The sequence below is a fragment of the Thunnus albacares genome, chromosome 5, assembly GCF_914725855.1.
Source record: "Thunnus albacares chromosome 5, fThuAlb1.1, whole genome shotgun sequence".
Taxonomy (NCBI): domain Eukaryota; kingdom Metazoa; phylum Chordata; class Actinopteri; order Scombriformes; family Scombridae; genus Thunnus; species Thunnus albacares.
In genome coordinates, this window is record NC_058110.1 from 15,404,828 (window position 1) to 15,419,931 (window position 15,104).

The window sequence follows — 15,104 nt, forward strand, 5'->3', positions numbered from 1 at the left end:
TTTTTCATCTTCTTTATGTTGTGTGTTCTGTACTTTCAGTTTCACTATGAATGAAAAGTGTGGTACAAATTAAATGTATTACTATTATTATTATTATCTCAGCAGCTGACAGCACAGCTGAGAATCCCTTGACAAGGCTTTTTAGAGAGCAGCAGGAGTGCTAAAAGGAGAAAATGAAGGGTTTTTCTTTATACACGCTCCTCTGGGAGCTACCTTTTCTCTGCCTTAACAGACTTTCATCAGTGTGACGATGTTTTCTGTCACCAGCCTCTGAGCTATTCTCATATTATTATTATTATTTACTTTTTTCCCCAAAGTATTACTGCCTGTACATTTATTCTCACTGTCAGAGCAGCCACTCCTCTGACAGCGTAGTTTGTCTTACCTTTCGTTCTTTAGATTGTAATTTGGCATTTTGCCTTTATTTGGATAGTAGAAAGTGCAGAGAAACATGTAACATGGGTAGAGAGAGAGGGGTATGACATGCAACAAAGGTCCATGGCTACTGGGGCTCCCCTTCCTTTTGTTTTGACTAGGCAGACATAATCTAGACCAGTGACTCCTAACCTTTTTAGCCAGTGATCCCTTAAAATGAAGCAAATGTAATGAAGCAAAGCAATGCAAGCAAGTATTTTATGTCTCTATAAGACAGCCAACAGTAGAGAGATGGCAGGAAATGAAGGGAGAAGATGAGCAATGACATTCAGTGAAGGTCTCATCCGGATGCAAACTGGGGACGCTGAGGTTCACAATCAACACCTTAACCCCCAGGCCAAAAGGGCACCCCATGAAGTCTGCTTATGACCCCTCATCACTAGTTGAATATGTCTGAGTTTCAAGCATTTTAACCAAAGACAGATTTTCTTCTCTAAGCCTCTCAGGTTTTTTCATTTGAATAACTGTTATAGGCCTGAAGCAGTAACCTTAGCCACCATTTCAAAAGAAAAAAGTGAAGATCACAGACATGTGAAAGAAATCTATTTTTTCCTGTTCCATGAATCATTTTGCAGCCCCTCAGCTTTACCTTGCCACCCCTTAGTGTGTCCTACCCCGCAGTTTGGAAACCACTGATCTAGACTCACACAGAAATTGAGCAGAGTACTGCATGAATGTAAAGATACATGCTTGACTCCCTTCTTCTTCTATAAAATGTCATAAACAGCTGCTTGAATTTGAAAAATGATACATGAAACAGACCGAAAAGTCTGCACACTGTGACTTGTGACCAAAAAACCCACTGAATGTTATACAATGTCAGCAAATTCACAAAATAGTGTTTACTGGAGGGCTACTTTGATGGTACTGGTGTTCATGTTATTGTGTCCAGCCCCTCTATATTGCCTATATGTGACCAAAACTGTGAAGGGTTTTTCAGTTTCACTCTAATGACTTTACAGCTTGGTCTCTTTGTATAAAGGAACATGTTTCAGGATCTTAGTGCCACCTACTGGACCACCACTGAAATGACACGATTGAGTAAACTCTTCACATTGGGCCATTAGTTGACATTTAGTGTACATTTAGTTTAATTTACTTGAAAATATTTTTTCACTATTTTCTAATGAGCCACTGTATCTTCATGAAGGAAACAAATCTGGCACATGTTATTCACTGACTGTCTGACCATGTTTATTGTGATGAAGATTAACTTTTAAAATATACATATAATTTTTCAGTAACTGAAAACAAATTTATAGGATTGTTCAGCCTTGATGGATGCATGTTAGGCTTTAATGATGATGTCATTATCTGTGTACACACTGAATAGGCCAGTGACTCAAAGTGTTTACCATCAGGCCCTTTAAACCGTAAATCCCGTCTGTGCATCAGACACCTTACATCACCTGTTACCTAATTTAGTTCTACACACAAACACATCTCAATCCTGCTTACAGCACCTGGAGAGTAAGGACCATACAAGCTAATTATAAAGGGATTGAAATCTTTATTTAGCCTAATACAGTACAGTGCAACGGTTCACTTTAATCCAGTGTTAACACTGTGAACCCTGGGCCAAACATGACTGGCAAACATTAGCCTGATAGCCAGTATTATATCCATTGTATCCAGATGGAGTTCACACTTTGTTGCTCCCCCTCTTGTGACCGTGATAAAAGTCGCTAAACCAAAACACACGGGGGGAGAGTTTAAAACACACATAATCTATGATTCCACTTCATGATAAATAAAACTGTAACAACACATCTTTGAGAGGAGTAAAGTCAGATTAAGGTGGTTGTTGGGGTGGGTAGGTCTTAAATAATCAGGCATGGTTATAGAAATGGAATGTGTAACACGTCGTCTTTCACAGGTAACTTCCCCTCGTCCTCTGCCTCCCGTCTTGTTGGTGTTTTAGCGTGTTGTGGAGATGGTTCTTAAGCATTGTAGGATGAAGAAGAAACATTTCCACCGTGGCCTGTCCAGTTGGTGTGGATGAATTTACCCGGGTTTGACAGCAGTTCATATGTGTGGGCTCCAAAGTAATCTCTCTGAGCCTAAAAACAAACAAAACAACAAACAACTTCTGATACCCGAATTTCTAAAAATTTTGAAAAGGGGAGTTCAACTAATTATTAATTTAATTACTATTTAATATGTCAATCTCCAAATTGCTTGCTTTGTTAAAGCAACAGTAATTCAATCTATGAATTACGGAAAATATAAAAAGGGAAAAGCAACAAAAAGCAAATTTGCATGTTTGCATAATAAATGACTTAAACAATTAACTTATCAAAACTGACTGATTGTTTCAAAACATGTTTTATGGTTGTAAAATTAAACTGAGTCCAAGGACAGATGAGCTACAAACACACACTGCACCATGTCAGGGTCTAAAAGCCCCCACATCCCAACACAAACACACGTGATCTCTTCTAATCTGATATACTTCCACACTCGCCCATATGCTCAGTGGGCTTTGCTCTGCAGCTTCTACTGGTGTCTTACCTGGAGGAGGTTGGCTGGCAGCTTGTCATGTCTGTAACCGTCATAGAAGGACAGAGCTGTGGTGAAACAGGGCATGGGGATACCGTGCTGAACTCCAGTGCTGACTGTTCTGCGCCACGACTCCTAAACAAAGAAAGTAAAAAGGTTAATAATTTAGCAAAGTTCTTGTTCATGTGAGGCCGAGAACAAGAGGTCTTCACGAGGCCACGCAATTCTCGGTGACTGAGACAAGACTTGAACCAGCTTGTGTCCGAATTATATTCAGTCTAATCAAGTTCAGTACAGTCCACTTCTATTGCAGTGGGTCTGTGTGATAATATGTCTAAAACTGAGTGGATCAGCTCTGATCACATGCTGCATCTTAATCATCACAGGAGGAATTTTTGTTCAGGTAGGTTTTCTATAGGTTTGTTGATAGGAAGACCTCAACCAGGAGCTCTTAAAAGGTCTTAAAAGGTCTACTATGCAGGATTTGTTGGTTGGTGTTTGTAAACACACAGCATTCAAAGTTGGCCCCTCCTAACCCGGCTCAGAGAGAGAGAGAGAGAGAAAGCAGCAGTGGTTGAGCAAGGTGGGGGGTGAATGAAGGAAGCGAGCGGTACTGACGAGAACAACCGTGAATCAGATCAATAAAATGTTATCTTCTGATTGTTTCACAGCGCCTACGTTGTAAAGCACAAATAAACACACCCACACCTCCACACAACCCTGCAGGAAGGTGCCGCATTGCTGGATTTTTTGTGAATGCAGAGCTTCATCCTGTCTGCTGTGGCCTCTCTGCTCTGCTGTGTGTGTGGAGACAGCGATGTAACCTGGTCACTACACTATGCGCTGTTATTAGCTCGGGGCAACACGCACACTGGCCAAAGGTTGACATCCAGAAGTGTCCTGAACACAGCAAAATAATAAGAAAATACAAGCAGAAGGCAGAGTCTCTGCAGATAAATACACCACTACACACGTCTAGTGGGTCATCAGTTTGTTTTGTTTTGTTTTTTTTTTAAAGGAAAATCCTGCATAGTATACCTTAAAGTAGTCAGCTGTCTTTTTTCCTCAACAATAGGACTAGATTTATGTTTGAAAACTACCTGCCTAAAACAGCATCTAAGATAGCTGACAATTAGAGCTGCAATGATTAGTCAGTTAATCAATTTGTCAATAAACAGAAAATTAATCTGCAACTGTTTTTCAAGTTAAAATACGAAACATTCGCTGTTTTAGACTCTCAAATGTGAGAGTTTGTTGCTTAATTTGGGGTTTTGAACTGTCGGTTGGACAAAATAAGAAATTTAAGGATGGATCCAGGATGGGTGTTTTTCACCATTTTCTGATGTTTTATTGACTAAATGATTAATTGAAAATAATCGACAGATTACTTGATAATAAAAATTCTCACTAGTTCGAGCCCTACTGATGATTAAGTCAACAAGTGGTTCTGTTGCATCACTCCATTTCTTTGTAAAAGAGGAAATAACTTGTTTTGTGTGTCTTTGTCAATGCTGCCATTGCAGGTTGGTCTTGTGTCATTTCCTTGTTCCTCATACCTGACAGTCCTGCACAGCATTACTGAAGAAAGAGTCCAGCAGCAAGTTCTGCAGCTTAGCGTCTCTGTCAAATGCCTCTTTGATTTTACCCAGGAAGACACTAGTGGGGAAGAGAAAGAGAAGAAATAACTACTTAGATTCTGCTCAAAGTAAAGGGACATTTCATTAGATAACTTAAATTTAAAAAAAATCAATTAATTTTATCCCTACATAGTGTAACCAAGCTTCCATTCAAATAAGCACAATGACCTTTTGAAACTTGTTTCCACTGGTCTGCTGGAGGCTACACACCGCAAGTCGTACTGAGTGTATTTGATTTAAGTTTATGCAACGTCTTTGTCAGATTGCACACAGCAAACCAATGTCACAACTTTTATTTCCTCATTCTTCTCTCAATCTGATTTAACAGGAAGGATCATATTTTCTTTGATGTGCATTTCTCACTCCAGTATTACAACACAGGACAGTGATAAAGAAAGTTCATAACTTCCTTTATGGGACTACATGACTCCCATCCCTCCTGACCTAGAATTGTCTTAAAGTTACAATGAAAACTTTCTAAACTATTACAAATTGACTTGCATCAATAAAAAACTTCTCCATTTTATTCTTCTCTCTTTCTGAAGTTCTCTATTTCACCATGTAACCACTTTTTTCACCATCAATGTGAAACACCCCTGTTGACAGAATGTTGCAAAAGGCAGCAGTGAGGCAAACTTGTGACATGAGGACACATGAGTTCAAATGTACCTTCGGATGATGCAGCCTCCTCTCCACATCAGTGCGATAGCGCCGTAGTTGAGGGTCCAGCCGAACTCGATGGCTGCCTCTCGCAGCAGCATGAAGCCCTGAGCGTAGGAAATGATCTTGGAGGCGTAGAGGGCCTGGAGAAAAAACAATTTATTTACTCTGATATATCTGATATAGTGACAGTGACGGTAAAAAGGGCATACTTTACATTTATAAATGATCAGATGTAGCTAAAACTTGCATGTTGGCAGAGTGGTTGCATGTGTTTGTAGTCAGCTGTAAACTAAGAGCATCATTGTTTCGTGCATCTACAGCACAGATGCAGATCACACAGTACTCCTACTACTACTCATTTCACTACAACCAAATTTCGAGTGCTGCTGCAGTAGTTTATTTTTATGCATCACCTCCAGAGGTTGTGTGCATCCTAACAGGAATAGTTTAAAATTAAAAGAATTATGAATACAGATGCAATCTTTCAATGCAATGTCACCAGCATCAGTCCACCATGTCTTGAGCTAAACTGCAGTTCTGCAGATCTTTACAAGCTGACAGAGGGGTAATATCATGAGTGATAAATGGGATCATTTTATTTATTGAGTACAAAAAAAAATCCAATCCAAATTAAAACCTTTGTGAAGAAACTTCTGGAACATGAGTTTCTTAGTAAAGCTTCTCAGTAACTGTGACACTGACGGTTTTCCTGGTCTGCCATGATACAGTAATAACACTTTTCATTGCATCTCTGGCACTCTAACAATATCAGTTTCATATTTCGGCCAGTCAACCCTTCTCTCGCCAGATTTTGTGCTTTTAACTGTTCCACATACTCTCCTACGCTGTGTGTTGTACCTTTCTGATGTCCTCCAGGAAGGCAGCCTTGTCACCACTGAATTTGACCCCCTGTGGCCCTGAGAGGCTGCGGCTGGCCTCCACTCTCTCATCCTTTAGAGAGGACAGGCATCTGGCAAAGACAGCCTCCCCTGAGACACAGAGATAGAGGGAGAGAGAGAGAGGAATAGAGAGGGACAACAAGGTTAGCTCCCTGAACATTATTCGTCACACAAAAACAGAGCTCTCTGAACATGAATAGAGGAGAAAACTGTTATTTAGACTCGCCTAAACCTTGCAAAACAAACGAGTTTGCAGGCTACACTGTATACACTAATAAGCTGAACTGGTCACCGGCTCACAGCTATGCTGCAATCAACAACATGCTAAGATAAACACGATGACCAAGCATCTGCATGACTCAGTACAGTAATAATACTGCTGTAAAAGCAGGACTTGAGATCACTACTGTACAAAAAAAGAGAAAGAAAAAACAAGGCTTGCCAGTTGGCAAATTAAACAACTAGAGTTGCATTACTACAAGGAAAGAGCAAAAAAAAAAAACAACAAAAAAAAAAACTGCTGGGTGAGCATGACTTGCTAAAAGCTGCAGAGCTCAGTGATGCAACCCACAGCCAGAGAGGGAGGGACAGACAGAAAGACATACATTGAGAGAAAATGTGTCCAGTGAACTATCCTGGTGTGGAATGTGATCCCTGTTGGGTGCAAAAATCCACCCGAGCATACTGTACCGGCCTGTTGGACTGCTACACACACACACACACACACACACACACACACACACACACACAGGCTCAGCTCTCACACAATGAAGCCTTTTGTACTGCCTCTATCTCTCTCTATCACAAGAGCATCTACAGCACTGACAGGGATTAAAAAAAAACAAAAACAATTAAAAAAAAATGAATTTGAACAACAGTTGCAGGGGTTTGGTAAGTTTCTGTTGCTTAATATCGATGCTACATTGTTGAACTCTTACTTAAAAGTTCATGTACGTTCCTTTTAAATTCAACTATTCACTTTAAAAACTGTCTCTTTAGAGGAGCATCCACTCTGTAGAGCTAATATAATGACACCTATTGTGTTGGATTATAATGTTGCTCCCTGACCTCGAGCTTGTCCACGGCTGTTTATGAAATACGCTGTCATACAGTCAGAGCAAAGAGCAAAGCTGCAGAGAGTATCACAAATCCCCCTTATGTCACTTCAGATGAGCAGGCCACCAGAAAAGCCCTCAATCTTCTTAGAGTCAGCCGCATATCGAGCTCACTCCCTTAGAGGAAACTACCTGGCAAAGCTGAACATGATCATTAGTCCTACTGACTCTTAATTTGTTGACGCCATGGTGAAACTTTAACAGGTGTGACGTAATGCCTTTTGCCTCGAAGGAAATCAGATACTTCCTTGTCTACAATCTCCTTTCTTCCTCTTACCGATCAGAGTGACAGGTGTGCCGTACTCCAGGGCTGAAATGGCCGTCCACTTCCCTGTGCCTTTCTGTCCGGCGCTGTCACGGATCTTGGGCAGCAGATGTTTACCATCAGAGTCCTTGTATTTTAAGATGTTGGCCGTGATCTCGATCAGGAAAGAGTCCAGTTCTGTCTTGTTCCAGTTGTTGAAAACCTGAGTGTTTCAACCAGAAGGTGATGAAATACAGTCGGCCACGTTGTTTCATCATGATTTTACAGAAGTGTCACAGAAAGTTCTTGTGAAGATTAATAATAGTCAAGCTCACCTGTGCCATCTCATCATGTTCCATACCCAGAACATCCTTCATCAGGTGATAGGCCTCACAAATTAGCTGCATGTCGCCGTACTCGATGCCATTATGGACCATTTTTACAAAATGACCTGCACCCTCATCTCCGACCTGCCAAAGCAAGCCAGACAGTCAGATTATTGTGAGATGAGTTAACATCATAATAGCTGCTACATCCTAACTAATCAGTGTAGTAAACGTTACATACACAGCATTAAAAAAAACAAAACCCTCCACTCACCCAGTCACAACATGGTTCTCCTGTTCCAACCTTGGCAGCGATGCTCTGGAAAATGTCTTTTATGTGTGGCCTTACAAATAAAGAAACAAGTGTTCAGTGTGATGACCTTCATGAATGTGGGCAATACAACACACTGAATGTGATGGATACATTTTGTGAAAATGTAGAAATATCCACAGTTTTAACATGTTGAGTGTCCCACACTATCCAGTGTTCTCAGTAGTAACTGTGTGTGTGTGTATGTTTTCGTATGACTGTGTCCCTGTGTCTGTAATCTACTGTGCAGCAGACAGTGTGAGGAGTTATGAAATGTCACATGGAGTTTGTGATGTCTCACCAGGCCTCTTTATGTCCTCCTGGCATGAGTGAGGGTCCATAACGTGCCCCTTCCTCTCCACCACTGACTCCACTGCCAACAAACAGCAAGCCCTTCTCTTTCAGACTCTTACACCGCCGCTGTATGACAGAAACAAATAAAAGCGCTGTGAGAATATCCTCAGTTAGAAATAAAGATTTACTGCTAAACAGTGATTCTCATCTACTTACTGTTGTGTCTCTGTATTCAGAGTTGCCACCATCGATGATGATATCCCCGGCCTCGAGAAGAGGAACCTGAGGAAGAAGAAATGCAGAAATCTTAAAACACAAACCAGGCAGGACTCCACCCTCCACAGCTGATATCAGGTGGTTTTAACACAGTTCAGATCATCAGTTACAACTAAAGTCACCAACCAGCTTGTCGATGAAGTCGTCCACAGCCTGTCCAGCCTTGACCAGCAGGATGATCCTCCTGGGCTTCTTCAGCTTGGACACCATGTCCTCAAGAGACTCGGCTCCAATGACTTTGGAGCCCTTTGCCTCGTTGTTCAGGAAGTCATGCACCTTGGACACGGTACGGTTGAAGGCACAGACCTGTTTCAGAGGCATCGTGATTATTTATTTAAAATAATAAGGCCAGTGGAACAGGTTTTACTGCCAGGAGTGGTGGAAATAAACAAGTCATCATCTTACCACAAAGCCATGGTCATTCATGTTCATGATGAGGTTCTGGCCCATGACAGCCAAACCAATCAGTGCAATGTCTGCTCTGTGAGGAGAGGAGTAATCATATTAATGAAAGGTCTCAAGCCGAACATCAGCAATAAAGACCTCTATAAACTATCCACTACATAGTCAAAAACATTTCTGACTTTGTTTATATCTTCTTAATAATGGAATTTAAAGGACGGGTTCATAATTTTTCAAGTCTGTCTGAAATGCATTTAAAAGTATATCTGAAGCTTATATGAGGCTTCAGCAGTCTGAGTTAGTCATATCATCTTTTTAGCATAAATTCCCTCTTTGTATTTCCTCAGACAGTGTTTCCCTGTTCAGCTGCGGTGGAAGTATAGTCACAAAAAGAGGGACCTTGGCACTAAAAAGACTGTAACGTTGAAAGATATCTACTTTAATTGACTCATTTAGACGGCTGAAGCTTCATATTAGCTTAAGATAAACTTTTAAATACATTTTTTGCACAGAAGGAAGACTATGGATTTTGGCCTCCATCACTTAGAAGGGATCTTCTAATGGTCAGTATGAACAGGAAGAATAATTATGACATGATAAACGTATTTCATGTTCATTTGGGCGCCTGACTGTTGTGTTAAGACAGACTTGAAAAACTGTGAGCCTGTCCTTTAAATTTATCTATTTCTTCCACAAGGAAATGAAAACATGGACTAAAAAACCACGAAGACATAACAGCACTTGTGATTTCAAGGCTCCGTCATCTCAACCGTTATCTCGGTCAAACCGTTCAAGTTTCACGTTAAATGTCTTGCCACATTTATTTCTAAACACTGCAGCTGACCCTCTAGCTAACAAGCTAACAGCTCCGTTTACACAAGAAGATTACTTTCAGCATAAAGAGAGAAGAAACGACTAGAAAGTCTGCAGCAATTTAACCACACACATCAACCAACCTTCCCACCTTACCGGCTTTCTAAATAAGTGAAAACTTGAGTAAAAACTTACTTAGCCATGGTGCTCTGCGGGTAACGTTAACCGTGAAGTCTGCGGATGACAGTCGGGCTCTCACACTGATCCACCTCACTTCAGATTTCCTCCTCTCTCGTTTTTTAACTTCCTCGTTCTCTCAACGTGACGGAGCGAGGAGAAGCTGGCTCACGTACACCAACGCAGATTATCCACCAATCAGATGACGTCCAGCCAACTGAAACGATGTTTGTCGAGAATTCTGATTGGTCCAGAATCCTGAGCAGAGGTATCTGTGCTCCTATTGGCTGCTCCGGCCGTCACTCATATTACGTAAGCGCACACCCACAATGGGACTGGGTGCTGGTTATTATAATAGACTAGTTTTTTTGTTTCATATATGACAATTTATTGCATATTTATTTGCAGACATTTTCTTCTTTAAGAAATATATACACTATATGATAGTAGTATAGCCTCGAAAACACACCATTTTATTGTGCTTTATTATAATTTTTATATGACTAGATGTAGAAAAACCACATATCTCTCCAAAGTAGCACTCAAAAATGTGTTTTGCTTATTGCTACTTAACTTTGACACTAGAGGGCTGTTTTCACATAAATACAAGCATTATTTTGTGACATGATAAACACTGAGAATGGACTTTGAATTAGTGAAGCAGGAGGCATTATGTGTCCAGCAATTAAACATTTGAAAGGAAACATATTTGTATATTTATAGCTTCAAGGTTATTAAATTACAGGGAAGGAGTAGATGCAATTTTTAGAATTTTGATTTGGTAATTTAACTTTTATGGAAAAACCTTATTACATACAAAGTATTATTGAAAGCAGAATATTTTTATATGTCTTAAAATATGTTTGGAGGGGATTTAAATTATACTAAGAGTCCCTCTCTTCCTTGCAGTGCAGTATGGGATTTCACACGGTTAATAAACCATGCTTCATTTCTTCTAGTAATTACTGTTAATCTGTGGCAGATCACAGGAAAATGACTTTACATTAAACCGGTTTAGTGTCAGCATGTCTTTACATGCATGAGAGGCAGGAAGGAGTAGTACCTACCAGAGTAAAGGTAAAAATATTGTGTAAATGTGTTCTTATAATCTGTGGAATGAAAGTCTATTTAAGCATTTTAATTGGTCAGATATTGCACTGAACTTATTTTTTAAGTCAAAATGATGATTTACTATCTCATAATTTGACTTTTTATGTTATAACTGACTTAAAATGTGTAACTGACTTAACACAAGTATATTTGTGTCTTTCATTTGTAACATTATATCTCTTTTTTTCCAGCAGAAATGGTCTTCTTCATATATACTATATAAACTCACTATATAAAGCAGGCGTGACATGTAAAAGCATGTGAGGACGAGAGTGGAGCTCTAAACAAGGGAGACGACAAACAGGCATCACTTGTTCTGCTAATGCACAGTTTGCACTTTTATTGTTGCCTCATTCACTAAACAGTTCAATGGTGCAAGATTACCATACACAGAATTAGGATATCTGCATGACACATCTATGCTATACAGCGAATGGATTATAATTATTACAAATACAGTAAACATATTTACATTTTAATTCAAGCTCCATACAACACAGATATTTACAAAATAAGTATGAAAATGAAACCAGTCTGACAAATAATGTACAGTGTTAATGTCATGGTTTGTCTTGTTTTCTTCTGGCGAACAAATCCAAAGGGAACGCAGTAAAACTGATAATTAATTGTCAGAGGGGAAGATGGAAAATATCATGGCTAGTTTTGTTTGAAAGGCATCAACGGAAAAGTGTTGAGGTGAAGAAAGACACCAGCACAAACAATGGTATACTGTCATCTTAGATATCACTAGCTACTTTGTATTATATTCCCTGATATTAGAAGAAATGAGTTAAAAACCACCTTCATTATGTTAGAATTCAGATGGCTGGCTAGAGCATGAGTCGTGAGTTAATATTCTTCCAATCAAAAGCAGACTTTCACTCAAACCGCTTTCTGATAAAAAAGGAAGCACTAATTCAACCCACCTCCCTTCGAGAAGGTGCAGTGGGTTACATTTTAGTTCTCTCTTTTTCCCCCCCGTTTTTTTTTTTTTTTCAAATGATGGAAAAACAAAAACATCTTCATATTACATTCAACTCTCTCCCTGTTCAGACAGGAAGAGGCTGCCACACCCTCATTTGGTTCATTCTGAGTAGAACAACTAAACCGCACAGACTTTATTTGATCAGTTAGTTGAACATTTTATTAATATGTGCAAAGAGCTGCAAACTAATATATACATTGCAAACAATAAATACACAATCCAAAATAATATACCTCTGCAAATTAGTCGCTGAAATGAAAATGTTTGCTCTGAAGTGTTCGTATCAATGTGCATCTCCTACACGCCACTGTTGAGTGTGCTGAGGTTCATCGCACTTTGAGCGTTGGTCAGTGCATAGATCATTTTTTTTCATTTTTTTTTTCTTCCTGTAAGGGAACTTTGACAGACAAAACATTTTCTCAGAAACTAACAATCCAACAGGTTTTGTCTCTCTGACCAGCACGCTGGTTGACCTGAGGACAGAGATGTTTGGGAGTTTTTATTCATTCTGACTTCTGAGATGAATGTTTTCTGTCTTTACATCACCAATAATTCCACTGATACTTCCTGATAACAGGAAATGGGTACCTCTGTTTCAACACATTTAGCCTTTATGTCCCTTTCATACGTTACAGCAGGCATGCTACTACTGGTTGGTTGGCCAGAGTTTATTAACCCATCTGTACCCATCACAGTTCTACCGTCTGTAGAGACAGAGGCACCAGAAATGTCATAATTTACCAGGAGCCAAATATAGCAGCCGTAGTATGATGTACAGAGCAAATATTTTCATGAACAATATCAAGAAATAAAACCTTTTGAGTATATTTTGTCCCTTTAATATCACTTCTTTCTAGTAAACCTTTTGAGTAACAGCTATCCAGTGTAGCCTTGATATGTGCTCATATCAGTGTTCCTGATACTCAGATGATGTTCAAAAATAATCTTGGACTCAACATGTGTGATCTGCCCTTGTCTTGCTATAGATATGTGTTAATGTGCAAAACAACCAATACAGCTGGTTAAAAATTAAGAAATAAATGCCCTCTGTTACATTTCATATAAAACATCACTATGGAATGATTAAAAGCATAATAGAAAAAAAAAACAATCAACAATGTTAATAAAATTAAAAAGAAAAAAAAACTATGTCAACCCAATGAGAGTTAGATGAGTTAAGAGGTTTAAATTCAAACGTGTGGTGCGTCTCTGCTGAACAGTAAGCACTTCACTTCAGAGATTTAACCGCACACTGGCGTGACAGCGAGGGGAGTCACGGGGTCGACTGTATCACTATCGGCCCGGCAGCCAATGTGCTCGCGGCTTCATCAATTAACGACTGGCGTCAAGGCTTAGAGAACTTCATTCTCTTGTCTTTACTTCCTTCTCCCATTTCACCATGTTCTGTTTTGTCTTCATCAGTATGTGATGGTTTAAATAAAACAAAAGCACATGTTGAGACTCTCTTGAGGTCTGAGGCTCAACATGTTTGTGTGAGGAAAAAAAAAAAAACGCAAGAGGAGCTGAGAGGAATGTCTTAAATGAGAGTGAACTGATCCCAGAACAGACTGTATGTACAAATGATCTTCTCTCTTTTTAGACTACTGTTCATCTTCTTCCTCCTCCTCCTCCTCCTCCTCCCCTTGAAACCCTGTTTGAAACCATTTGAGATGAAGGAGCAAAAGGACAGGGACAAATATCTACTCCTGCAGGAGCGAAAAAAATAAATCCTTTGTCATGTTTTCAACTGCTGAGATGTGAAATTCATCCATTTTTGCATGTTTCATTCAGTTAAGCGTGTGTTTTTGATGTTGACACAAATGCATGATTGTAAGTAATCACTCACTGACTGACGGCACTATCGGGGCGGGGGGAGGGGGGTCGGAGTTGGTGTATGTACACGGACTGAGGAGTGGGATCTAAATATCACATGGATGACGGTGGAGATCCAGTGCTGCCCTTCTGTCTGGCTGAGTTGGGATGTTGACAAATTTTTCAGTGTTGACATGTTTGTGTTTGTTTCTAAAAGGCTGTTCAGGAGACGTAACAGACGGGGGAGCTAGAGTCTACTTTAGGAAGAGGCAGCGGCCTGATGCAAATCTCATAAAGAGAGGAAAAAAAACCTATGAATTCATTAGCAGCAATAGTTCTTGAAGTAGCCTTGCTTTCCGTAGCAGAGCGTTAACCGATATATCACTTGGAGATATTTGTATATTTTCCCTTCATGATTTCAACTGTAGTTTATCAGATTTTTTTTTTGTTGTTTTTAAGTAAGCAAATATGGTCTTCTCCTGAGGACTGCTGCAGTCATCATGCGGGCATATTAATGGAAAACAAACAAACAAAAAAAACCCAAAAAATAAAATTCTACTTAGGAGACAAATAACACTGATAAAGACGATTTTCTTTTTTACAGATGATTGGCAAACTGAAAATTAGTGGCCAGAAAGAACAGTTTCTGAAGAATCGTGCACACACAAGTAGACTATTACAACATGCTACTAGTTAGGGAGTTAGGGGAATGACGACGAAGCGGAACAAAATTAGACCCAAACATTGTCATAAAAACAAAAACACAAAAAGCTGAGGAGGGAGGGGAGGGGAGAAATAGAGAGGAGGGAAGCTAAAGTTGGCAGAGGGTTGTTGGAGGGAGAGGGGAGGCAAATGTTTCTGGAACTGAAAATTTTAGTCGCATGAAAGGAGACTTAAGCCACAAGTCTACTTACAAGAGAAAACCGTCAAGAATCACAATGATTAATAAGTGTTAACACTTGGTATGTTCAAATGCTTTTTCAGAAAGAATGGAAGCCGTGGTCTCCTGTGTGCCAGTCAACTCACTCAGTTCTTCATTAGGCCACTGCGCCTCCTCGCCAACTTAGATCTGTGGAAATGACACGATTTACATTGTGATCAGACTGA

General features: G+C 39.7%; 2 protein-coding genes across 8 annotated transcripts in view; both read right to left on the minus strand.

Annotated features, from left to right (window-relative positions):
* Positions 1-1,925: 1,925 nt before the first annotated feature.
* pgd (phosphogluconate dehydrogenase) lies at positions 1,926-10,241 on the minus strand. Its single transcript, XM_044350898.1, has 13 exons — positions 10,109-10,241; positions 9,104-9,179; positions 8,825-9,004; positions 8,639-8,704; positions 8,430-8,548; positions 8,093-8,162; positions 7,828-7,962; positions 7,526-7,715; positions 6,093-6,223; positions 5,241-5,374; positions 4,491-4,590; positions 2,947-3,069; positions 1,926-2,495 (listed from the first exon to the last, which is right to left on the minus strand). The coding sequence occupies exons 1-13, from the start codon at positions 10,114-10,116 to the stop codon at positions 2,376-2,378; spliced, it is 1,452 nt and encodes a 483-aa protein (XP_044206833.1). The 5' UTR covers positions 10,117-10,241; the 3' UTR covers positions 1,926-2,375.
* Positions 10,242-11,507: 1,266 nt separating this feature from the next.
* The window catches only part of kif1b (kinesin family member 1B), a 58,457-nt gene continuing 54,860 nt past the window's right edge, over positions 11,508-15,104 (minus strand). For all 7 annotated transcript variants that reach the window (XM_044350889.1, XM_044350888.1, XM_044350887.1 and 4 more), the window contains one exon: positions 11,508-15,066. In XM_044350889.1, coding sequence (XP_044206824.1) covers positions 15,024-15,066 — 43 coding nt within the window. In that variant the 3' untranslated portion in view covers positions 11,508-15,023. The remainder of the gene's footprint in view (positions 15,067-15,104) is intronic.

What these genes read in the sequence shown, in the direction of transcription:
- pgd (XM_044350898.1), bottom strand. An exon ending in GGAGGCTGCATCATCCGAAG is followed by an intron (nt 4,591 to 5,240) that starts GTACATTTGAAC and finishes CTTCCCCACTAG; the next exon opens with TGTCTTCCTGGGTAAAATCA. An exon ending in ATGCTGTGCAGGACTGTCAG is followed by an intron (nt 3,070 to 4,490) that starts GTATGAGGAACA and finishes TTCTTTGTTTAG; the next exon opens with GAGTCGTGGCGCAGAACAGT.